The sequence below is a fragment of the Opisthocomus hoazin genome, chromosome 3, assembly GCF_030867145.1.
Source record: "Opisthocomus hoazin isolate bOpiHoa1 chromosome 3, bOpiHoa1.hap1, whole genome shotgun sequence".
Taxonomy (NCBI): domain Eukaryota; kingdom Metazoa; phylum Chordata; class Aves; order Opisthocomiformes; family Opisthocomidae; genus Opisthocomus; species Opisthocomus hoazin.
The window spans coordinates 49,308,681-49,335,136 of NC_134416.1; the positions used below are offsets into that span (position 1 = coordinate 49,308,681).

Sequence of the window (26,456 nt, forward strand, 5' to 3'; positions counted from 1 at the left end):
TCCAATGGAGTGTTACAGTATAGACTTCCACAGAAGTGTAGACTTAGGACAGGCAGTCCTCTACCTACAGGTACTCTTCTCTTCTGTAAACCCACATCTTCAAGCTTCGCTTATATATAATGATAATTTTATATATGTGTGTGTTCATATATATACACATTGTGCAAAATAATTCTTTTTAGTCTTCTTAATTATTTTTGTTATCCAATGTCCTCAAAAGGCACTCCTCTCAACTTCACCTTTCCTTGCTGAACTTTGGTACATCTTTTGTCTGTATTCATAAACGCAAACTGCCTGCTGTGTACCCAGACAGCTGTCAGAGAATTTTAAAGATTTAATACCGTTAAACAGGCTAAATACATGGCTGAGAAAATGCAAAATATACGTGCAACACATGCAGAAATTAATCCTGACCTATTTAACAGATCATCTTAAAATATGCCATAGAAGAATTACTGGAAGACAGTGAGTGATACTAATAAAATAGGATTTACTTTTCCCTCACCACAGGTCTCGCCATAGATGATGACTGTGCTGCCCTGCACAGAAGCAGCTGCTCTCCTTTGCTCACTTAACCACCTTCCTTCTCAGTTTCACAGCTTAGCAGCAGACAGAAGTCACCTTCTGCTTCTAACCTTCCTGGCCTGTTTTGCACTTCACTGTAAAGTTAAATGGCATGCATTCGTATGTCCACACATGCATATACACGTTTGCTCTAAGATTTTTGATAAAAACATACAAATAAAGAGAAAAGCTGTAGTAATTATATTTAGACACCCAGTAAAGTGATAAACCTGTATCTACAGTATCAGCACATCTACTCTGATCCTGTGGAAATTTCGTTCATTTCATACTACAAGCTATACTACAAAAATCAATCAACTTCAGATTTTGATTTTTCAAAACTGTATTTCACTGACCTGACAACTTATTTCATAACTTAATAAGAGAATATTGTTTATTTGTCTCACAAGCATGAAGTTTCATCCACAGTTCTGGTCCAAGAACTTTGTGTGTGACATGCCTGATTCAACTTTCAACATCACAACTTATAGTTTAGGGGATTTTTCAACTTTAATAATCATACCACAGGTTCAGGGGAAAATTACTATAGGGAGAAAATATCAGCAATATCAAAGAAAGCAGAAGGAAAACAATGCCTATAACTAGGAAAAGAAGACAGACTACTAAAGGTTTACAGTAGGGGACAGGAAGAAAGATGCTAGGATTCTCCTCCACTGTCTTCCACAGCTTTGCACTGGGGACTGAAGACTTCTTCTGTTTCCTCCTCCCCTACCCTCCAGATTTTAGCCTAAGATGAAACAGTTTTCTTTCGGCAGTATCAGTCTCAATTATTAAGAACTCAAAAATAAAGCAATTCCTAGCCCTCTGTGAAACATCTCCTTGCTCAAAACTAAAAAGAAATTCAGTAATAAACACCTAGACTGCATAGGCTTCAACTATCAAATGACAAGCACTCCAAATATGAAGCTGATACTGTAGTCTAGCTCTCCCTTTAACTGACCTATTAAGATCTTGCAGTGCACAAGCTACGCAATACCATATTGTCTCGGACCTGAGTAATAAAAGCAACAAAATGATAAAGTAAAAATATAAGCCTACTCAACCAGCATTTCAGTCAAAATACAGACAGGGAGGAAAGGTTGCTGGCTTTTTTTCCATAAGTTTTTGTTAGTTATATGAAATTATTTTGTTCAATAATTTATTTACACACTTTAATAATGCAATTTTCTATAGTACATTAGAAATTACATATACTACATTAAAACACTGAAATTATAATATAAAAGTATTTTTGATTGAATATGGATATGCCTATGTTATTCTCCAATGCTGGTTACTAAACCCTGGCACAGGTTGCCCAGAGAGGTGGTCGATGCCCCATCCCTGGGAACATTCCAGGCCAGGTTGGATGGGGCTCTGAGCAACCTGACCCGGTTGAAGATGTCCCTGCTCACTGCAGGGGGTTGGGCTAGATGGCCTCTAAAAGTCCCTTCCATCCCAAACCTATGATTCTATGATTCTACCTTCTAAGAAAGCGTAAAAACAAGAAGTAGGTAGGTCTGCTATACTCAGCAGTAAAACAACTCAGTGCTTGGTGAATCAGGTGAAAGGACACAAATTGTCAAAATCCAAATTATTATTCTGTGTGGAACCTGAGTCAGGGCTAAAAATGTAATATTGTTGTCAATATAGACAGACACCTAACTACAAATTTTATCCTAGCTCATTGCAATGAATTTCTGGTAGGAAGCAGCAGACTGTGCCAATTTATAAGTTATTTACTCCTGAGGCATTTTAGTGAGTGTTCAGTCCCTGAATCCAGTTGCAACCATTTAGCTATAGGTGATAGCGGACATACCTGAAACATGCCTGGGATCTCTTCAAATAGGGGGGTTACATGTTAGTTGTACTGCGTACGGATTCTTGACCAAAATTCCTGCCTCTAGCAGCGCACTGTCAAAATCTCACTTCCTCTTTCTCAAGGGCCTGAATTTGTAAGACCGACATATGAGGCAGAGGGAGGACAAGAGAGAGAACACACACCTCTAAGGAGCCAACTCCACCAGCGGCAGATCAATGCACATTTTTCAGCCTTCTCTCTTTAAACCACCATATCTTTCTTTTTTTGCTGATACTAAGCATGCAGTTCAGGGAACAGTTGTAGGAAAGGCTAGGAGACAAGTATGAATGAGAGGCTGAAAAGGTATCAAGAAACCGATACTGACCCACATACATGCTGTTAGTTCAGCTGCTACAATACTGGGCCCTACCTTATTCCACAGCCTCACAAACAGACTAGAAGAACTGCTGGAAACAAGACACTGAACAAGCCAGGCAGCTTTGCCGTGACTCGGCCATGCCCATCTGTCTTACCGGACTGCAACAGGACACACCACTTCATCCACTAGACCACAAAGGGAAGGATTACTTGTAGGCATGGTTTTGGGGAGTATGTTTTACGTGGGGTATGGGACTTGTTCCCAAAACTACCTAAATCAATGAAAGATCTTCAAATGACCTACTACGTGATTCTCGTACTCATTACAGCATACAGGTATTCAGAAACAATATTCAACATTAACAGTGTTTCTCTCAATGGAAGATTACTATAATTCTAATTTTTCACAGGGTTGGTCTTGGTCAAGACAGGACATAGTTCTGTAAGTTCTTATCCCACTTTTCTTTTGGAATACAGGTGTTTTCTTGTCAAGACGAGGAAGGCCAAAGCCCACCTGGAATTGAAGCTGGCAAGGGATGTCAAAAACTACAAGAAGGGCTTCTTCAACTACATCAGCAGCAAAAGGAAGGCTAGGGACAATGTGGGGCCGCTGCTGAATGAGACGGGTGTCCTGGTGACGGAGGATGCAGAGAAGGCAGAGCTACTGAATGCCTTCTTTGCTTCAGTCTTCAGTGCCAAGGCAGGCCCTCAGGAATCCCAGGCCCCGGAGGTAAGAGAGGAAGCCTACAGAAAAGATGACTTTCTCTTGGTCGAGGAGGACTGCGTGAGGGATCGCTTAAGTGATCTGGACACCCACAAATCCATGGGCCCCGATGGAATGCACCCACGAGTGCTGAGGGTGCTGGCGGATGTCATTGCTGAGCCACTCTCCATCATCTCTGAGAGGTCCTGGAGGACAGGAGAGGTGCCCGAGGACTGGAGAAAGGCCAATGTCACTCCAATCTTCAAAAAGGGCAAGAAGGAGGACCCAGGGAACTGCAGGCTGGTCAGCCTCACCTCCATCCCGGGAAAGGTGATGGAGCAGCTTATCCTGGAGGCCATCATGAGGCAAGTGGAAGAAGGTTATCAGGAGTAGTCAGCATGGATTCACCAAGGGGAAATCATGCCTGACCAATCTGATAGCTTTCTACAATGACATGACTGGCTGGGTAGATGAAGGAAGAGCCGTGGATGTTGTCTACCTCGACTTCAGCAAGGCTTTCGACACAGTCTCCCATAATATCCTCCTAGGGAAGCTGAGGAAGTGTGGGCTGGATGAGTGGTCGGTGAAGTGGATTGAGAACTGGCTGAATGGCAGAACTCAGAGGATTGTCGTCAGCGGCGCTGAGTCTAGTTGGAGGCTGGTAACTAGTGGTGTCCCCCAGGGGTCAGTACTGGGCCCAGTCTTGTTTAACTTCTTCATCAACGACCTGGATGAAGAGTTACAATGTACCCTCAGCAAGTTTGCTGATGACATCAAACTGGGAGGTGTGGTAGATACACCAGAAGGCTGTGCTGCCATTCAGCGTGACCTGGACAGGCTGTAAAGCTGGGCAGAGAGGAACCTGATGAGGTTCAACAAGGGCAAGTGCAGGGTCCTGCACCTGGGGAGGAACAACCCCATGCATCAGTACAGGCTTGGGGTGGACCTGCTGGAGAGCAGCTCTGCGGAGAGGGACCTGGGTGTCCTGGTGGATGACAGGTTAACCATGAGCCAGCAGTGAGCCCTGGCTGCCAAGAAAGCTAATGGGATCCTGGGGTGCATTAGCAGGAGTGTGGCCAGCAGGTCGAGGGAGGTTCTCCTTCCCCTCTACACTGCCCTAGTGAGGCCTCATCTGGAGTACTGTGTTTAGTTCTGGGCTCCCCAGTTCAAGAAAGATGAGGAGCTGCTGGAGAGTGTACAGCGGAGGGCTAAGAGGATGGTGAGGGGACTGGAACATTTCTCCTACGAGGAGAGGCTGAGGGAGCTGGGCTTGTTTAGCCTGAAGAAGAGAAGGCTGCGAGGGCACCTAATATATACTTACAAATATCTGAAGGGTGGGTGTCAGGAGGATGGGGCCAAGCTCTTTTCAGTGGTGCCCAGTGACAGGACAAGGGGCAATGGGCACAAACTGAAGCACAGGAAGTTCCATCTGAACATGAGGAAGAACTTCTTCCCTCTGAGGGTGACGGAGCACTGGAACAGGCTGCCCAGGGAGGCTGTGGAGTCTCCTTCTCTGGAGATATTCAAGACCCGCCTGGACAAGGTCCTCTGCGGCCTGCTGTAGGTGACCCTGCTTCGGCAGGAGGGTTGGACTAGATGACCTACAGAGGTCCCTTCCAACCCCTACCATTCTGTGATTCTGTGAAGAGCAGAAACGGGTTTGTTTCTTTAGCACATCGTACAGCACAGGTCCATTCCAGAGATCAAGTCAGGTTTACAGCTAGATTTTGACCTGGATATAAAACACCCTTTATTATAGGTTTTTAGTCCTTGAAATGCAACTTCAGCTTACAACAGTGATTTTAAAATTGCATTTACTGGAATGATGTTAAATAGTACTTTAAAATAAATATTTGATCATGATGCTGGCCTTGAAAATTTTTTGAACGACAGCAGTGGTCCATTGATGCAAAAAACTTGAGAACCGCTTCTGTCTGTTACATGAAAATCTCCTCTGTCTCACGGAGGGCCTGAGGAAGCACTCTGTCTCTGTAAGGGAAACTACAATCCATGTGACTGTGGGACAACATGCACGTATGGGATCTTATTAGCAATCCTGGCTTTCTGCAGATCATGAGTTTCAAAGGCACAAAAAAAAAAAAGAATCATGACTTTTCCCTCGTATTTCCTACATTTTATTTCCTTTTATCCATTTTAAAAGCCACTGTCAGACTCCAGGAAACAAACAGTTTAGAAGTTATCTGCTTCCAAAAAGTAATTCGTGTTCTCAAAAAAAAAAAAAAAAAAAAAAAAAGGCAGCAATCTTTCTTGCAGGGCAGACTACATAGTTCTTATTCGCTCATGTGCTGCAAGCCAAGGTTGGGCACTCACAAGCATATCCCATCATGTGCTCGGACATACCACTGGCTCTGGAAACCCACTTATCCAGTGGCAATGAAGTCTACAGTCTAATTAAGCTCTGTGTGAATAAGTACCCCCTTATATTCATTTCAGCTTTGGCTTTACTGTGGTTTCCATCACACCTAGAATGACACAAAACATGTCCCAACACTTAAAAGTAAAAAGTTATAAAGCAGAACTTTGGCTAAAACAATTAAGAAAAATGAAGAACAATCCCCCCCACCCACCCATCTTGTACAACAAAATCACGTTTTAACCACTGCACTGTCCCTGAAGCTACGCGAGCCTTTTTCTTTTAATGTTTCCTAGCAGGGTTACCACCAGCACAGCTCCAGCTGAGCCACCAGCATTTTCAGCAGTGTGTCTTCTAATCGTCCTCAGAATAGCCAGAAGTAAGTTACTGCTGCTTTGAAACAGAATTTACATTAGAAAAAGTCTGTCTCTTATTAGCTAGGCAGAGTACTGGAAACACCAGCAGCCAGTTGTAAAACTTCATTTGTATCCAGAATTCCAAAGTCATTATTTAATTTGTTTGGAAAAAATGTAGCTTGAGTAAAAAAAAGCCAACAAAATAATTAAATAAGAAGACGTGTTTGTTATTAAAGATCCATAAAAATGCAAGTAGGCTTGAAATCCAAAGGATCTGAAAATTAACACTGCAAGTACATAAAAAGAAAAGGACACTGAATAGGGCTGGCTGGAAAACAACAATTCCATTTTGCTAAACATTTCAAGGCTTTGAAATTTGTTTTTGTTCCAATATGAAACAAAAAATGAGACTTTCTGAAAGTTTTCATGAAACGAGAATGAGAGAGAGAGAGCGCGAGCGAGCGAGCATTCACTCCCTCCGGACCTGAAAAAATCTTCTCAACAAAATTGTCTCCAAAATAGATAATGTTTCCGTGAAACATTCTGGTTTTGATGAAACAGCATTTTTCAACGGGAAAAAAAAAAGTGTCAGCAGAAATATCATAGCCATTCTAACACCGAAGGCTTATCTAGATCGGATGCTTGCATGAATAAATTACGTTGAGAATTGAACCAATGTAATTACATTTATATATGTCCCCATGTGAACACCATATCACTTCTTCCTTAGAAAGATATTCCGTAAGATAACTGATCAACTTAAAGTTGTTTTTTTTCTTGATTAAAGATACGTTATTTTATACAAAGACTGTAAAAGGAATCACAGAATAAGCAAAATCCGAGAGGTATCATATGCCAATTTGTTACTTATCTATAGGGATTTTTCTGTAAACCTGTGGACATTCTTATTCTGAAATAAGAATGGCTTTACAATTTGTGAGGGGTTTTTTTTTGTAAAGAAACTTAAACTGTGCTTCCAAAACCATATAGACTTGACTGAATTAAGCTCTCATATACCAAGGGAAAGTTTGTGCTTGAATCTTCAACCCTGACTGGGCAGCACTGCAGAAGAACATACTGTAATAAACAGTTCTGCAATGAAAGGCAGGTGAACTACTGTTTTTAAGTCTTTGAATCCATTGAAGAGGAAGAAAAACACTCATATTTTATGAAATATTGCACATGGTAATTCTTCTCTGTCCCTTGCTCTGCTAACTGTGTATTTGTGTGTTAGCTTATTTATGCTCATTTTGGAGTACGGTTGGCTCCAGTATTATTGGATGCCCCCAAAACAGCAGTGAGGATATTTAAATGAACAAAGCTCGATTCAGTTGTTCCAAAGAATATTGATCACAGAAATAAGTACAAAGGCAGATCATCTCGGTCTGCCACAGCATGCAGTACATTCTTCCATGAATTGTTCTCACCTTCCTCTTGTGGTTCTTTGTAAAATCTTCATCCCAGCTAGGCAGCAGAATTTTCCTTCCCATCTCCTGCAGTACCGCTCAATGTCATCTGCAGAACTCAGGGACTGCAACTGCACTTCACTGAACATACCATAGGCGTCCTGGACAAGGAGGCACAACCTGCAAAACATTCCTCTGTTACTCAGTGGCTCCTGTTCACAACAGACTAGTTGGCGAGCTTCTGAAAATTACATGACAAGCTTCAAAACAGGGCTTTATCCTCTGCAATATCTGGAGAATTCCTACCAAATAATGAATAGCCATATCAATAAACAAAACTACTACTGTTAAAGGTTTTCTCATGTACATTGGCAGGACCTAACAGGGCCATGAAATAGAGTGGCATGACTGAAAAAACCATTAAGGGCTTGCCCTGGGTATTAGACCAACCAATGGCTACGCACTGTCGTTTGTGTACCTGTAAAGAAAGAAGGCTGAGTTTTTGCCTAACTTGAGGTGAATTCTGCAATGCAGACAGAGCAATGATGCAGACGTGTATGTGTGTGTGTATAAATATTAAAATTCTGCTTAGAAGTAAATAAAGCAACGTATTTCACAGGTAATAATCACCAACACTGAAACTGGCAAAGCAAGTTACATCTTGTGTAACTTCTTTTAAAGAGTCTTGAGGATGTAAAAAAGAGTGAAATGACAATTTTTCTTTAAAAAAAAAAACCAAAACAACATGAAACTGCAGATTAGTATATTCAATACTGGGTAGGAAGAAGCTCAGAGGAACAACTTTAAGGGAGTAATTAAAGAACCTGCTAAACAATTTGATTAAAGTAATCTATGGAAGTAGGGGCTGTAGGGTTGGGAAGTATTTCTTAACAAACTGGCTGGCATTTTGAGAAGATATTACAGTCATATCAGATACAGCAAAATCAGAGGATGTCATACATTTAGATGCTCAAAAATACATTTCACAAGATTCTGCACCTGAGATGATGAGCAGCCACGATAGCATGAGTCATACAGTGCTGGAGGATGGAGGCTGCTGTCTACAAGACTGGTTTAATTGCCCCAGAAAGAGCCAGTTAAGCATGAAAACTTTCCAAGGGAGACAAAAATTACCTTGGAGGGTAGCACACGTATCTTTAGCTCTAAATAAAACTCAGGGGTGCACTAGGCAGCAGAATTCAATTCATTCCAAAGGTACATGCCAACACTACCGTCTCCAGAGCAGTACCATTGTTCACAGCTAGCCAACTCCAACTGCTTTTGAAGCACATCACATAACATGTTATATGCATCCTGAAAGCATTCTACAGCAGTCATTATATCTTTATAAAACACATTTTAAGTGAAATGAGGTCCTACACTTCTCTGGAAGAGATCCATGTATTCGTTTGCGAGGAAGCTTAGGCACATGGAAGATCATTAATCACAGTTTCCTTGTTCATTATGAACTGTCTAACTTTGGCTGACACCCTTGAGAGGGCTGCATTTGACACAGGGTACAACTCCAAAGCCTTTCAGACACCAGCAGCTGTGCAAACACCAGCTGAGAGTCCTCATTTTTCAGATTGTGGTGCTGGTTTTGAGGAGCAGGGACTGATAGGACTGAACACAAATGAAGGCTCCTTTTCCCCATTGTCTCTAGCTACAAGGGTCCAACACAGAGTCTTTGCCAGGCAAAGAAAGCTTAGATACAACTACAGCTTCCCAAGGTTAGGAAGTCCTTTACAACCGTGAAACATTGCTTCTACCCTGAGTAACAACAAATAGGAGGAAACCAAATGCTGTTGTGATTTGTAGGCTGGAAGGACACATACCCTCACCTCTGGGACGAGTGGTGTTCCCTGCCTAGAAAGTGGGTGACTCTTAACAATATAAACCTGTGTCTTCAATAGCTCTATCACTCTTTTCATTTTCTGCATAAAACAATCCATGAGATCCCTTTTGGATTGGTACCAGAAGACCATCTCCAACTCAACCGAACAAAGACTGATGTGCTACGAAGGTGACAGCCCGGAAGCACAAAAACTGCGGTTGCCTCCCACTTCCCATATTAGGACCTTGCAGCCTGTTAAAAGCTCTCCTGAGTTTTAACTGATCGGACTGAAACTCCTCATGCTAGTTTTGTTTGAAAAAAGAGAGCTAATATGCTCTGGACAATTCTGAAAATCAGATTGAGGGGAACAGGAAAAACAAAGCAAACAGTTTTGTCTATGTTAACTAAACATTCAGTGACTGTTAATTGTGAAAAATTAGGCCATCATATCTTGGAGCAAAGGCCAACTGAGTTAGCATCTCAGATCTGATCAGTTCAGCAGTCTCTTAACTGATCACTGGAATTTCTCATATCTTTAGTGAGATATAACTGAATGCAAGTAAGTCTCAGACTAGCTGGCACCAGGCTCATATTAAGTCCTCTGGGACATATTAATTGCCCAAATAAAAATAGCTTGGTTGGTGCTGAAGACATCAGTCACTAAAAGTCCATTTTCCCCGTCCTTTTATGCCCGGGAGTCTCAACAGCCCGCATCCCTGGCCACATATTTCCATTCCTTTGTGGCAGCAGTGTAAACAGCTAGGATAGGAAACCAATCTGACAAAAACAATACTGTAGCCAAATCATCATCATCATATCAGCTCCTTGAAAATCAACTCTGCAGAAGTAAACTCCTACTTCCACGGAGTACTACTTCTAGACAAAGATGTATTTTCCAGGCAGGATTAGGAGACTGAGGCTCCCACTCCAGTTGTCTGGTGTGTGCAGCACATCATCCCAGGTCACATGATGAGAGAATGGTCATCATATGACCAGGCTTGATATACAGAAGTGAAGGAAGAATTGCATAACTTGAGGCACTTATATCACTAATGTTCCCATTCACACTAGTAACGGGTTCGTGATCATTGGCATCATGAAGAAGCACAGAGCAGCAGAACCTCTTGCACCAGACCCCATGTACTTTTGCTCTATTAGGACCGTGCACGTGAGCAGACATCTGCTATACTACACTTGTTCTTACAGTATCCAAAAGGAAGTCATGATTTCTCTGCAACATGCATGCAAAATGAAACGTACATACTCAACAGATTTTCACAAATAACCTTCAGAGGCCCAATTTCAGACTAAAAGATGAAGAATATCCCAAACTAACGCTATGAAGAGAACTTCACAAACGCACGTTCCCTGCTTCCCCACACATTTAAAACAGTACAAATGAATGATGACAAAAACCTGAAATATTCTCAACTTCATATCATCTCACACTGATTTAGTAAGTAATGCCATAGGTATTTAGCGAGTGACAACTGATTTTCCTACTTAATAACTACGATTAAATCAGGTGAGTCCCACAACAGACTCAATGATGCATCTGGAGAACTATTCTCATGTTCTCTGAAATGGGTTCTGTTCATACAGATTTTGCACGTGTTGTTATCATCACTAACAGTAGTTTCACTGCTTTCAGAGGCTGCTGATTCACAGCCCGAACTTCCTCATCAGCATTGTTTTTTTCCTTGATTTCACTTTATTCTCAGAAAACTGCATTGGTGCATTTTTCCATGTCACAGTGTTGCTCTCATATTGCAGCAAATGTTCTTGCAAATTAAGTTTTAGCAGCAAGTCTAACTGATTAAAGCAAGTTTGTCCCATGATTTTTCCCCCCTTTGAAGCTCACTACCAGGATGAAAATCCACATCTAAGTTATGAGACAAGCTGCAAATCCAAAATGAGTATATGCCTCCAGGAATTCAGCATTTATATTTTATCTACTACAAATACTTTTTTTTTCCATAAAATGTGGTGTCTGTACTGAATCAGTTAGTCAACTAAAACATACTTATACCAATGCCTTGTCAGTATGCATAGTACTAAGCTGCTAAAAAAAAGGACAAGATCAGCACTTTGATCAGCAGTGCTCATGTAGGGAGGAAATCAGGGCCTTTTTGGGACAAGAGGAATATGATGGGATCCCTGCAAAAGATCTGAATTTGCAATACGGTTTTGGAAACTGAAATTTCTCATGCAAAGGAGCAGAGAATTCACTCCAGGAACTAAGGGTGGCAGGAAAGTTGGTAGAGGAGTGAGTGTGGGAGATGCAGACTAAGGAAAAGGTGAAGTATGACTCACTGGTAATAACAAAAGGGGCAAAGATAGGGAACGATAAGAAGGGAGGCAGAGATTAGCGTTGTTTTTCTTCCCTTTTTTTTAAAAAAAAAAAGTAATGACACAGTAAGTCTCATGCAAAAGCTTGGGAAGATTTTGTTAATTTGCTAATAGCCAGGAGCAAGGATGGGGGCTGGGGGAAGAGGAGACTGATTACTCTGCATTATTCCTATGACTGTGCTGATCTTTAGGACAAAATGTCTCCCAGTAGAAATCTGGAGAGGATTACAAGATTACTCTGCCGTGCCCTTCTCCTAGTTAGTCACTCCTCATGGGTAAAAGGTAAAGCCTTCTTTCACTACTACTTTTTTATGCACGAAAAATCATCTCTCCATATTGCTGCCTCATATTGGGCAGCTGACTTTCTGTAGAGGTAATAGCAAGAAAAACCTTCTTCAGCTTTGGTCACCTCCAGCCTCCTCAGTGGCTAGTGGAAAAGAATAAGAAAAAGCTTATCCCCCTGAGGAGATGAGAGCACACGGAGGCCAGAACTGACTGATGACACAGGGCTTGCCTTTACTGAGTCTTGTGAAAACAAGCAGCAGAAATTTGTCACGAACAGATCTTCACTAATAATCAACTGTTTTACCCTAGGGTAGGAGGACAACCATGTGGCCCATAGCAGCTTTTCTCCACGGATAGCTAAGCTGCGGAGCATGCATGAGGAGCAAATGCTACCACCTTCACTGTGCTCAGCAGGGACTTCTTTAGTTACTTTCTTTGAAGGGAGGGAAAAGGGAGACCCGGAAAATGCCTTAAAACTAATTGAATTGTATTAGCTCTGATATTTGCTCATTGTTTATCTTAACCAGCCAAGAGACAGCTTTTGCTGCTTTGTTTGTCAGAAGGACGTCTTATCTCTTTAAGGTGCGGTCCTAGCAGAAGCATAAAGCCCACATACATAAACACACATAAACAAAAACCCCCTCTCCCTTGATCACCAGAGGCACAACACTACCTACACAACTCCAATTCAGCAACTTGTCTGGTCAGGTCTGAAGGTGGAGCTGATTAACTCCTGCTAATATGGCTCAGATTCAAACTGTAACCTGCAGGACACCACCCTACCAGGATTCAATTTATCCTTACCTTTACAGGCTCCTTCTGTTCACCATACCCGTATTATCTCTGAAAAATCAAAGCTCAGGGCACAGCTCTAAACACACAGGGACAATCATCCATCCCTCCCCTCCTGTAACACCAGCAGGATTTTTCTTTCACCAGATTTCTTTTATCGTATTCACCAGATCACAAACAGCTTCACTTTCCCTTTTTGAAAAGTATGTACCCGCTGCAGCCTCTTTAGGGAGACAAGAGATTCAGAGTTTTCTGCTTAAAATCCATGCCATTTGCTGTCACTAAATAGTGAGCGAAGCTCTACAGAGCATAACTATGGATTGAACGATAAAAATTGATGATGATTATGACTAGCTCCTTCTCAGGTACAGAGGAAAACACAAGCAGCGCTGCTTCCAGTTAGAAGGGGAACATCAAGTTCAAAGAAGAATCCTGGTCATAACTCCCTCCACCTACAGCCGCTTCTAGCACCAAGGCTGGTGCTCTGATTTGAAGCACTGAGATGATCAAAATAGCAACCATTTGCTTTGAAAACTGGAGTTTTAAAATGACTGAAAAGCGGAGTTTGTGATCATTTATGTTTTTGTTCGGTAATTGTGGAAGGACCCAGAAGGAAAGAAAGGAGAAGGCAGTTCAGGAGTGCTGGACCTGGCAGCGCGGGAACAGGGTGCACGGTGAACACCAGACACCCCCGTTCCCTCCAGCGAGAGACAGGCTGTCCTTGCAGACACGTTGGTGGAAACTGCACATGTGACGGGAGTATCACCAGAGCAAGACTTATCTCAGCATCTCAAATAGAAAATATGTAGCTGAGGCCTCCCCTATCTCAGGAAAGGAATCGTTTCGTTGCAGGCACTTCTTAGCATGTGTGTAACAGAGTATTTATTTAATACGCTTTGCAAATAACTCACATCAGTAACTATACCAAGCCCATCATTTTGTATTTTCCTTGGTTTTCCTTACATTTTCATGCAGATGTTAAAAAAAAAATGAAAAAGAGTGAGAGAGGTTATAAAATAACTGTTGCTTATTTTTACTCACTTCCTGGAATAGTCACTTACTTCAATACAAACTGAAAATCAAAAGCAGCTTCCACAAGGTCTTTCATGAATCCCTGCCTGCTGATTGCTTTTTCCATTTCTTCATTCAGGTTAATCCTTCCACCTACTATATTCTGTCTATGACCTGAAGAAGCAGCACTTCTGCTGGAAATGGCTTTTGTGCGTAGGAGGAGACCTGTACGAGCCAAGTGCGTAAGCAGGGCCACCTTTCTAACGCAGAACATGCATGTAGAGAAGGGAGCTCCACAGCACTGTAAATGCTGGAACACCACCTGCCTAGTGGGAACGACATACAACTTCTTGGGGACGGTGTAGCACAAAACCAGACAGCTTTTTATACTTGCAGTGACAACCACGGCTTCACACATGACAATTTTTGCAGCATAAAATTTCTTCTATGAAGTTTTCATGCGGCGCAAAATGAAGTTTTTAAATTCCCCATCTGACACTACCTGTAAGCGCACTTTCAAATTAAACTGCTGATCTGCGCGTTTTATTTGTACACAGAATCTTACTCAAAAGTAAACAAAACATTTAAAATCATAAAAAGACATTCCTGACATTCACTCCAACACAATATGGAGCCTAACTTACAATTTCAAACAGTTACTTAGTTGCATTTGAGAAATATTCTCAGTATCAGCCAAAAGCTTCACTTCTCTTGGATCCAGAAACGAATATTGAAATTGTTCTATATTAGTAGTTTAAATCCAAAGTAATTATGCCATGTAAGTAAAAATTTATAGTGATGGTTGGTTTGGAAGACACAGAAATTTAAGGAAAAATAACTTCCCAAGTGCTGCCTAGAAGTTTGTATAAAGGTTCAGCGGCAAGAAACCAGTGATGCCTTCCTCCCTCCAGATCCCCCAGGCATCTCCCTCGCACAACATTACACTGCACGTAATTTATGGTCCTTCTGCTAATATCCATTCCATACAGCTTGTTACGTAAACAAAAACAATTTTGGGTGGTAACGAAAAAGCAAGCACATCAGATCATCCCAGACTGTTTCAGAGTCACTATGCTGTTAATTGTAGTTGGTAAAAAACATAATGATGCACACACTGCTCAGGTTCCTCAGTGTGCCATTACTTCAGCACGGATCCCATTACAATTCCTTGGTTATTTCAGTATACAATTCAGAGAAAACATTATTTTCCTGTATGTCATGATTTACTAATCAAGAGGAAAAATGTACACTTAAGAAACTTACAGACTCAGTTGAAAACTGCAAGTCTTTCTTATGGATGATCTCCAATAGAAAAATCGTGTTCCAAATATAACGTGTAATTACCACCCAGCCATTTAAAGTACTTATCTATGGATCTGAGGAGGGGTTCTTTGTTTATTTTTTTAATCTTAAGACTTTGTAATTATTGTTTTGGCATCGAAGAATTCCAACAGCCGGCAAGGTGCTGCCAAAAGATCTTCTCATGCAAGGTGCTCAGCACCCTCCTTTCCAAGAAAATCAGCATTCAACTGCTGGTTCTGGCAACATTTCACATCGCCTTTACCATGCTATGTTTCCTCCACTGCTCAGTACCTTATATGTAAAAATCAGAATAAAAGTCCTGTTGTCAAAGCGTGAGCTGAAAGCAATAGCTGAATAGTAGGGTGGTGTCTAGGAGGGCAGGTCCACAAAGTCTACTCTGTGTGTTCTCCCATTTGAGTTGGGGGAGGAGGCTATATATATATCTGTATGTATACATATATAGAGGGAGGGCTTCCTTGCAGTATCAGCTGATTTTTTCCGCGCTACAGGGCTTAAAGAACTCTCAACTCCCCCTGCAAAACCCACGCTAAGGGCTTTACAGAATTACAGCATCTGGAATGAAGCAAGAACACCGTAGCAGCAGTACTGGGGTCACTTATCTTTCAAGACGGTATTATCTGTGGATGCACCAGATTTACTTCCAAACCACACAGATCATGAATGGGATCCTGGAAGATTTGGTTAAAAAAAAAACAAACAACCAACACAGCATGAAGTGAGTATTAATAAAAATAACCACCCATTTCAGCATGCACAGAACATCCTAAAATGCATTCTTGGTAGCACAGCACTGCACATGTGCTTCCCCAGTGCATGTGGAAGGTGAATGAAATGCAATAACACTGCGGGATTTCTTACAGAGCTGCGCCTGTCTTCAGTAAGACATGCTGCTGTTTCAAGGCCACATCATCCCACCAAACTCGCACAAAAATACAGTACTCATTGAAATAAAAAGCAGAATAAAAAGCAAGGAAGAAAAGCAGAAGTGAAATCGTGCTGGGGCTCCGTCCCCAGCAGAAAGGCAATTTTCCACTCTTTCTCGCAGGGTCTGCCGTTTCTGTTTTTCACTCACGCTGTTTTTCTTTACGCTGTTTTTCTTTACTCTGCTTTAGTGGCTGCCTTTCCTAGGTGTGTTTCTAAATGAGGGAGAGGGAACGTGTTTGTGTGTGCACGTCGCCTGTTTACAAGAGTTATGGTAGCAGTTCTCAGCAGTCCACCGAGAGTTCTAGGAAATGGCCCCTGTTATTTTATTCTGGGTCAATGTCAGCTCATGTCAGGCAGTAAAGATCACACAGGACAGCTCGCTCCATCTCGCAGTCCTGGCCGGAGGCCTCAATGGGAGAGGGAAAGCGAGCGAGCTGTGAGTGGGTGGAGAGCCTTCCCAGCACACTACCAACCACCGCACGAGGAATTATGATAAACACCACTCTGGAAACCAGATACAACAGTACATTGTGTTCTTCTTCGGAAAAACAACCAGACTTCGGCTCACTTAAAGTAAACAGTTAATCCTGTTTATCTTTTTTTTTTTTTTCTTTCTGATGAGTTGCTAACAGAACAATCTCTTCTGCAAAGCAAATAAGGGATCTGTCCCTTAAATTTGTACTGATTTTCTTTTCCTTCAAGAACATAAAAATCAATTTGATATGTAAACTTTCTACTATCGGCTAACAGTGTGGAATAACAATCTCTCTTGGCTTAAACCGACTTAACAAAGCGATGCCAAAACTGAATGAAACCTTTCCCTCACTTACATATTTTATTTTGGAAAACCGAAGTCCCAAACAGAGTGTTCTATTCATCCATTTTAACGATTCCTTTTCTGACAAGAACAAGCAAAACTGGTTAAAACAAAAACCACCGGGATGCGTGGTGCCCTCGCAGGCTGAGTGCGGGGTGCCTGGGGAGTACAGACCAGCGGCTGAGCAGGGGGGCTGCTGCGCCCAGGTTTTCTCCGGGAGGTGAAGAGAGGAGTCGGACTAACCGACTGCAAATGAAGGAACAAACTGTTACTCTCTTTTTCAAAATATACGCTTACTGTGCAAATTCTTCATGTCCCTGACTTTCAGTATTAAGGGTGATTAATTAGAAAAGCAGATGGAATTGATTATCTTGTTTTGCTGGAGTCACCACAGTCTACCTATTAACTACTTCTTACTGGGGTGTCCAACCCAGCGCACTGAAAGCTTCAAGCTTTTCCACAGAGAATTCTAATTTTTTAGCACTCAGAAGTTTAAATAGCTCTGAAAGTCAACAACAAAAGTGTGCTTAACATCCCCAGTCACTGAAAGTTTGTTGATTTAGCTATTTATAATCATAAAAATACATGATTTGCAAAACTGAAAGAGGAGAAGGAAAATATTTCCCTGTATTATTTTTAGTCCTCTTACAAGTTCTAAGATTCTGGGTTTTCTGTGCAACCGATGTCATCAAGTGCAAAACTGTAAATTCAAGTCTAGGAATGAAAGTCTGATTTTCAGATTTTTTTAACAAAATATTTTACATATAAAATATTCATATTTCTTATGCTTGTTCTGCCTTGAGATCTTCTTTTATTTTGCGTTTATTTTTAAATCTTTTGCAGCAATTGCTGAATTTGCATTGCCCTCATAAGCTCTAAAGTGACAGAGCAGGACAAAGCAGTGCTATTTCCCATTGCAGAAACTGGGCTGGGAAGGCAGCTATCAGTGAGCCGGGTCAGAACCCCAGAGGAGCAGCCTCCGGACTACACCCACCCCCAGTCCACCACTTCACCCACCATGGCCTCCAGCCAAGACTGGAAGAGCCAGTATCGGTAGGCCAGGACTGCTGCTGAACACTTCATCTTGCTCCAAGTGCATTCTGTCATTTAACCCCCTCCCTCCCCGTGCTGCACCTGCACCATAAAAGCACGGTTGCTCTCTTACGATCGTGGGTATGGCTGACCAAATTTCTCCCCAAATTCATGGACGGTCCACGGCGTTTATCTGCCAAGGACACAACTTATTCCAAGATGCTGCAGCTCTGAGCAGTGTGGTTATTAGCCGCAGGACTGCAGCAATGTACTTTGGTAAAACTTCTCTCTTGGGAAGCCAGAGCAGAATGTGGCAGTGCTCGCTGGAGAAACTCCTTGGCGCAGGAGAAGGCGGCGATAAACCCAAATGGTTTAGGGTGCATTTCTAATCCTTGTATAAAAGCGGACTCCTTTTGGCTCCCTGCATTTTGACCCCATGGTGGCTGGCCACCATCTTGCCCTACTTCAGGAGGCCATGTATCAGCCAAGAGGAATGCGGACAAGAGGTGAATGGATGGGAGATCATCAGGAGGTGAAGCAACAGCAGGAGAGCAACGTGGAAGGTGAAGAAAACAAAGATCAGGAGGAAGCGTTCTCTGATATTACCTCTTTTCCACTTCCTTTCTTACACCTTACTGTTCTCCATATCTCTGGTAGCTCGAGATTAGGGGGGAAAATGCCAGTCTGTGGCAACACTAGCTTAATCCTGCAGACAAACTATGAGTATTACTGATGAGGCCTTTCCCCAAATTCATTTGGATTGTTTATATCAGAAATTACAGACACAACAAGCGCTGCTCAAAGGGAAATGCAGATGGCAGCAGTTTTCCAGTTTGAAAACAAAAATATAAACTCTTGTTACCCTTTTAAGCTTCCATTTGAATGCTTCAAAATGAGAAAACCCATTTTCTGTTATAGGCCAAGTATATTTAAATAAGCAGCAGGTTTGGGCCATTATCCAAACCTCACTTGAATTAACATTTTTCCATTGATTTCAATGAGCTTCATTTCATGATCTATAGCAGGCAGAGAAAATACCTGGGCAGCACCAGTAACATTCTTCCACCTGGATTTCATTCAATCATTCATTGCAATTCTATGTTTCTCTTTTAAAACTATCTAAATTAAACACCAATCAAGGATCAAACACTGAAGTAATTTTATAAACATCATACTTACAATTTCCTATAATTTCAAGGAATCATTTTTAGCAGGATCAGAACTTGGAGCACAGCACAAAGTATACAAAAAAGAATCTTAAATCTGCCAAATTCTGATTTTTTTTTTTTTTTTTTTTACATTTAGTTGGGTAATCTTAAAACATAGAGAATCTCTCACTTGTTTCATCACTTTGCTTATCTTCGGATGCATTTGGAGATTTCAAATATTACATGTGCCAGTAGGAAGTGTCCTAAAACAAAAAATCTCTACTATAACATCTTAGTCACAATTACCCTGTACAGATTATAGTCTTCATATTATATCTCATGCATGTGGAATACTATTTTATTGTAATGACATAATCAGTCATTATACTGAATTTCATATAATAACCCTGGTCAAATACTGAGAAACTACATGCGTAGTATACTTGATTCTGATTCCCCCCTCCCCCACAAAATGAAAACAGTCCTGAAGGTAAGAATCTGTTCAAATATCAGTACAGCATAGTTTGTCCTCATTATTTATATTCCAAGGAAAAGAAAAAAAAGAGGACCAAATCTAATCAAAACTACAGGAAGAGTTTAGAGACGAAAGATAATCATGTAAATTAGAACTGGATTAGGGCCCTTAGTAAACCTATCTATTCATGCCAAAAGAGGTGATTTAATATACTGTGGTTAAGATTCTGGTTTTGTGTCTTATCCAAAAGAATATCAACAATAGCACATTGTTTTCCTACCACCACGCTGGTGTTACAGCCTCTGACGTGATTCAGCACAGACTTGAAGAGAGCGGTACAGCTAAATGTTTGGATTTTCCTGAGCTGTCACCCACTGCAGGCCAGCAGGAGATACAACATCACAGCCAAGATAACAAGATACTTTTTGTCTTTAAAAACATGCAGTTTCCTGTTGATAGTATTCTGTATTGTCATACTTGTTGTCTCGTCCTCTTTTTCCTGTCACACATTCCTTCTCTAATTGAGAGTTCATGGTACTGCACTGAGGAAACATCAGGACTGGGAAGACTTCTTCTGCATGCCTGTAGAGCATCTGATACGGGGTACAAGCCCTGATCCTCACTGCAGCATCTGTGTCACAAAACCAGATCAAAGCTTTGGCGTAGCCATTTAAACATCAGTCGCTGCTCCTTATCCTTCTTATCCACAGGCAATAGAGCTACGATTTGCATTTTCAGAGTACTGTCAGCATCTTAGCAGATGCATTTTTCCCTCTCAGGCTCTCCACTGAGTCACATCTCCTTGCATCGAGGGGTCTCAAACCAGGCTGCTAGACTGCTCCTCCAGCCTGGCTTCACCCCCATCCCCAGAACAAAGCGTTCAGGAACCATCAGAAGGAGGTTTGAAGGTTGCCTCAAGGGGACTTCTGCCTACTGGACGTGTGACATAAGATGCAGAGAACAACCAGCCTATAAAAATGCTGATATTTTACATAAATATAGGTCACATTTTCATGCATTGTCTGTTGTCATGGGACACACTGTTCATGATATTATCTCCACTGCCAGGTAATGTCAGACACCCTTGACCTGGGCTCGTGTGACACCACATAACTCGTGTACTCCTAAGGTGAACCATAAAAAGAGCCTAGACTGGAAACACGGCAATACTCTAAAACAAATAGAGAGAGGGCCTCCAAATGACTTTCTCAGGGAGACAAAATACCTATATTTTTAATAAATGTACTTTCTGACCAGCCATTTTTGAAACACATTTCCTAACTTCCACCACACAAGAAGTCTGAAAATATCAACCAGACAAAAATACAATAAATGAAAAGACAATAAGTGAATCCCACTTGGATCAATCTAAGCATTTTGCTTTACCAATTTAAAAAATGAAGTTAAAAAATCATAACTGAAATCAAATTTCTAAACAAGTGGTTTTAGAGTAGGAAAATGGCCTTGTTTCAAAACACAGCATTTCAGCAATTTCACAATTTTTCAGTTGCTTGTAGAAGCTTTTCATAAGAAAGTTTTCATTTTTTTTACAAGACAATCTGACAGAAAATTATTTCTATGAAAAAATCCCAACTACTTTTCCTAGAAATATTTTTCAAAACTGTAATGGAGTAACTATTCATTAATTTTCCAGGCTTTGTTTTGACAAAACATCATTATCCAGCATACCGAAGAATAATTACCCAGTATGCCTGCAAGTAGAAGCAATACTGAATGGTGAGAGATGGAAATGTAATATATATACCCCTCTCTTTCTCCCACAATAGCTGTAGAACTATGTCTGAAGATATAACTTCTTTCTAAGCAGAAGCAAAATTGTAGGGAAAGCTGTAAGAAAACACCTATTGTGTGCAAATCTTAAGTTACAGAACTTACACAAAAGTGAATTTCTGTGCTTACACCTCTTCCTGGTCATTAAAAATAGCCTATTAAAGCTTAGGAAACGTAGAAACCTAGTGGAAAAAGGGTAATTTTTAAATTTAGAAAGCAAACATAAAAAAGCCTGGGATCTGTGCAGAAAAATTGAGAGGCTGAGACTGCCGGCGCCATCCCCAGAGGTCCAGCGTGGCCATGGCTCGTCCTGGGGGACTACCGGGCTGGGGTCCAGGCCCCGACCCGGCACCAAGGTAATCCAAGAGCAGACTGCTGCCTGCGCACCCACCTGACACGAAGGCACTGGGCTGCGCGTGGGAACAGCGGGCTGCCCGAATGCCACTGCGTGTTTGGGGGAAGCCCGGTGAGGATGCTGAACCTCGCTAAGAAAAGGGGCTTATTCCAACCTCCTCTGTTGCCTTGCCTTGCCTGGACCCTCTGCCAGATGTGAGGCAGTGCTGACTCCCAAGACCCACGGCAGAATCTGCTCCGCATCTTGCAGTGTCACTGCACCGATGAATATCAGAGGTGGTTTACAAGCATTTCCAATGGAAAGGGGGAGAAACACCCACAATAATTTTCTTGGAGAAAAGGTGGTAACTACAACCTGCACCTAACCCCATTTGGATGTGTCATTATCACTAATATCAATTCCAAAATTGCAACAGGCATGATCTGTATTTCACTGCTCTTTTTAAGCCGGTTACCTAAATAGGTTCTTTTAAAAGCAGCCTCACAAAATATGATAAAAATGTTCTACACATAGAACCGGATTTGGGATTTTTAAAAATCTGTACGGAAGTCTAATTCACCACAAACTTTCCTTTCTTGACTAAAAGACATTTCTGTAAGCACAGTTAGTTGTAAACAAATACACATGCATAAAAATACCTATTTTCTTCATACAGTGTTAAACCAAATATGCAATTGCAAAGGCACAGAAAAGCATTCTGCTTCAGGGGTATGTTCCCAGGTTAGCTTGACCTGATATGACAAGACAGGATGCCTAAGAAAAAGCTTGAAGATTGAGAAAGCATTAAAAAGTAGCAGAACAAGGCAGTACGAAGAACTTATTTTCTTTAGAAAGGCTAATGCCTTCCCAGTTGCCAGCCAGATCAATGCTGAAAATCATATACAGCATACTCCATCGTTTTTGAAGGATTAAATTTTTATGCACAGAAGACAAAAACTGATGTTCTTGTAGGGCAAACAACTGTGATACCACCTGATTTGGGTTGAGACACCAAGAGAACATTTAGTTTCATCCTACTGTTGTTTAATTTAAATTCATAACTCTGTCTTCCCCCATTCATTTCTCCTTTCTCCCCAATCTGCCATACTACATGTGTTTTTCACTGCTGCATATACTGACCTTTGTACACATACTGATCCCACATTTCAATATCAGGTATCAATGAAAGATTCCCAGTAATCCTCATTTTTTCAAGTGGACACTAGTTTTAATCCTACAGCTGGGATGTTAATGGATTACAGCCCTTATACAAAGAGTTTATTCTTTGTATATTTTGTATTATAATTTTTAATTATTATTAATTTTTTATTAAGTGGTAGGAGCTGGAACAAACCAACTTTATAAATACAGCTATAGGAACAACATCCAACTGATGAAGTGGCAAGAATGTTTTGTAGAAGGCAGTTATATTTCCCTAGTGGGCGATATTATTTTCTAGCTAAAATACACCAGTTAACAAAAAAACTATGGTGAGCAGAGTAGGAAAAGAATCTGAAAGTGAACAGAAGTTATTTCTGCCCTGCATGCACAAGTCAGCAATGCAGTAACAAATCTTAAAGCATCAATACAGATTTGTCTTGGGACACTGTTAACTTCTCTAGCGTCAGTGCTTACAAATCTTGGTAAGAAAGCAAGCAGCCGTTAGGTGCCAGAGGGAAACACTGTCCGCAGTTGGTCCAAAATGAGGTGGTAGGAACAGCTTACCCCTTCCAAACAACTACTTCAACACCTAGATAGGGCGTGCTGATGCTGGCCTGGAAAGACACACGCTTGGCAAAAGCCCTGTCCTCACTACCTGTATTTTTGTCTACCTGAAGAACAACAGAGACAATTCATCTACTTCAGCAACATTTGTAAGGTGTTATTTACTCAGGTTTAGAAGCACACAGATGGAAACTACTGTTGTAACTGTTAAATTATTATAATTACCACACTGATCATGTTCTACTCACCCGGTTTATTGAAGTTGCCAAAGACGATTGGCTAATCCTGACCACTGCATTAAGAGTTGGGAAGTGGTTCAAACTTTAGGTATTTGCAGTTGTGGAATGGGTTGCATGATTTCAGTATCACGATGGGTGAAATGGAGTAAGAGAGAATGGATCCTCTGGATTTTTTGTTCTTTCTAATTTTCTTACCTGCAGATTGACTTAACTAACATTAAATTGGAAAACAAAGCATCAACAGACTATATTTCATTTGTCCTGTTCACTGTGCACAAAGGGACCAGACAGCACAGTTATTAAAATAGACTGTATTTACATCAGAATCTTAAGATATGTTCTTTACCTATTTACTTCTCCTTCAGCCGCCATAAAATCTCCAAAGACATTAAAGGTTACCTTTGATACTTTAAATATCCAAAGTAAAATCTGCTAGAAATCATTTGGCTTATATTTAGAGTATCTCATCACATAGTTTTACAAGTGTACAACTTAGTTGGAAAAATCAGAAATGGTAAATTGTGGTTTACAAAAACTGTACAAGAATGGTTACTGGGTAGCCAGCAAAGCCATGCGTTGCCAGCAGAGCATCAGTAATTTCTCCAGAATTCATCACAACAAGCTTCATGCTTTCCTTACTTTGTATGTTGGTATACAGGTAGAGAGATAGTTCCACTACAGAAATACCTCTTACAGTTCCAACTCCCATGTAACCTACATCATGTAAACGGAGATTTGAAAATAATTTCTCTGAAGCCTATATCGAGCAGAGATAAAGTACCACTTATTTACACACCACACAAAAATGACCTAGAATATTACCATGGCTGCTCACTAAGCGACACTCCCAGAAAACAAGAATATCATCTTTCAGCACTGCAGTAGCATTTTAACGTACAGTAAGAAACTTTCCTCACAAGTTTTGTACTTCACTGAGTTTTATCCAGAAGTTTTCCCGAGATACAACCATGCCAGCAGGAGAAGGCAGGGAGTGCCTTTCCATTGTCTTTCCAAGTCCCTTCCAATACCTCTACATAATCAAATCAAAATACAATGATCTGTGACGGGGACGGTTTGCAGTATGTGGGTAAGACACAGAAAAATGCCATGAGAAAATAAAGACAGACATCTACTGTCTCTGATGGCATAAGGCTGCATTATTCTAAGTAAAACTGCTCACAGAAAACAGAAATCAGAATTTGCAATGCTCGGGGTCAGAATACTTGATCTGCCTAAAATTAGACAAAATTACCTTCCATGTTCAACTTCCTTTGTATGAGGTTTGTTCTATTTAAATTGGTTCTGGACTGGAATTTAACATAGGCAATCTCAGGACACAGCAAACTTTTTATGTTGTTTTCAAATTTCTAGTTGAGTAATCAAAGAAGTATTAACATCTCCACCTACACTTCCCCACAAACTAAACTTCTTAATGACCGGATTCATCTAGGAAAATGTCCAGCTTCTCATGACATGCATTTGAGTGCTCTGGAGACTTCAAGATTATTTTTGTTTTCTGTAGCATGTCTTCTTAACTATGACTTGAAATCACGTCCACTGAAGGACTTTTCTGTCAAATCACAATATTCTGTATTTTTCACGCTCTGCAAGAACAGAAAAAATTTAGACTAAACATTTTTTCCATATGCAGATGTAGATATATGTCCAAATCCAGGCGCATATATATATCCATATCAAACCTACAGACTGAAACACTATTTGTCATGCGGTATCAACATTTAGCATCCACAAACTAAAAATTACACAAATTAAGCATCCACAAACTTAAAACCAGTTTCATATCAGGAAGTATTCAGTGGAGACACCAGATGAAGGTATATCTGCCCTACACAATTGATTTCCCACTCCTAAGCTGTGGTACACTGTCCGACCTCCTCCCTCATGACTGTGATGGCAAAACAGGTTGAGGCAGCATGAGAAATCAGATCAGGGAACTGATCTGGCTTTAACAGACAAAGCTGAGATGCAAAAATTAAGTTATCTGCCTGCAGTACTGTGTCCAGCTCCGGAGTCCTCAGTACAAGAAGGACACGGACCTGCTAGAGTGGGACCAGAGGAGGCCACAAAAATGATCAGAGGGCTGGAGCACCTCTCCTATGAGGACAGGCTGAGAGGGTTGGGGCTGTTCAGCCTGGAGAAGAGAAGGCTGCGGGGAGATCTTATCACAGCATTTCAGTTCTTAAAGGGGGCTTATAAGAAAGATGGGGACCAACTTTTTAGCAGGGCCTGTTATGATAGGACAAGGGGTAATGGTTTTAAACTAAAAGAGGGCAGATTTAGACTGGATATAATGAAGAATTTTTTTACAATGAGGGTGGCAAGACACTGGAACATCTACCACCTCTTGCCCAGAGAGGTGGTAAATGTCCCACCCCTGGAAACATTCAAGGTCAGGTTGGACAGGGCTCTGAGGAATCTGATCTAGTTGAAGATGTCCCTGCTCCACTGCAGGGGGTTGGACTACATGGCCTTTAAAGGTCTCTTCCAACTCAAACCATTCTATGATTCTATTTTTCCTTTGCATCAGTTTGCTGACTTAGCATCACAAACAGCTGTTCCAGCTGAAGTGAATGGGCACCCTGGCATGCAGTGGCGACAAGACAGCTCAGCAGGGTGAGGAGATGTGGGGAGATGGACGCAGAATGAGACTAATTTTAAGCCGGTTTAGAGAGAGAGAGAGTAATTTATCATGGACTTCCTCAACGAGAGATCACAGCTTTGGTCATGCCTGAAATGAAGTAGAAAAACAAATGGGCCTTCTGCCACTGGTTGAA

The 26,456-nt window shown here is 41.2% G+C and overlaps 1 protein-coding gene across 1 annotated transcript in view; it reads right to left on the reverse strand.

The window, feature by feature from the left end:
* SPIDR (scaffold protein involved in DNA repair) overlaps positions 1-26,456 on the reverse strand; it is a 206,881-nt gene that overhangs the window by 20,463 nt on the left and 159,962 nt on the right. Inside the window, exon 11 of the mRNA XM_075416192.1 lies at positions 7,604-7,762. Coding sequence (XP_075272307.1) covers positions 7,604-7,762 — 159 coding nt within the window. The remainder of the gene's footprint in view (positions 1-7,603; positions 7,763-26,456) is intronic.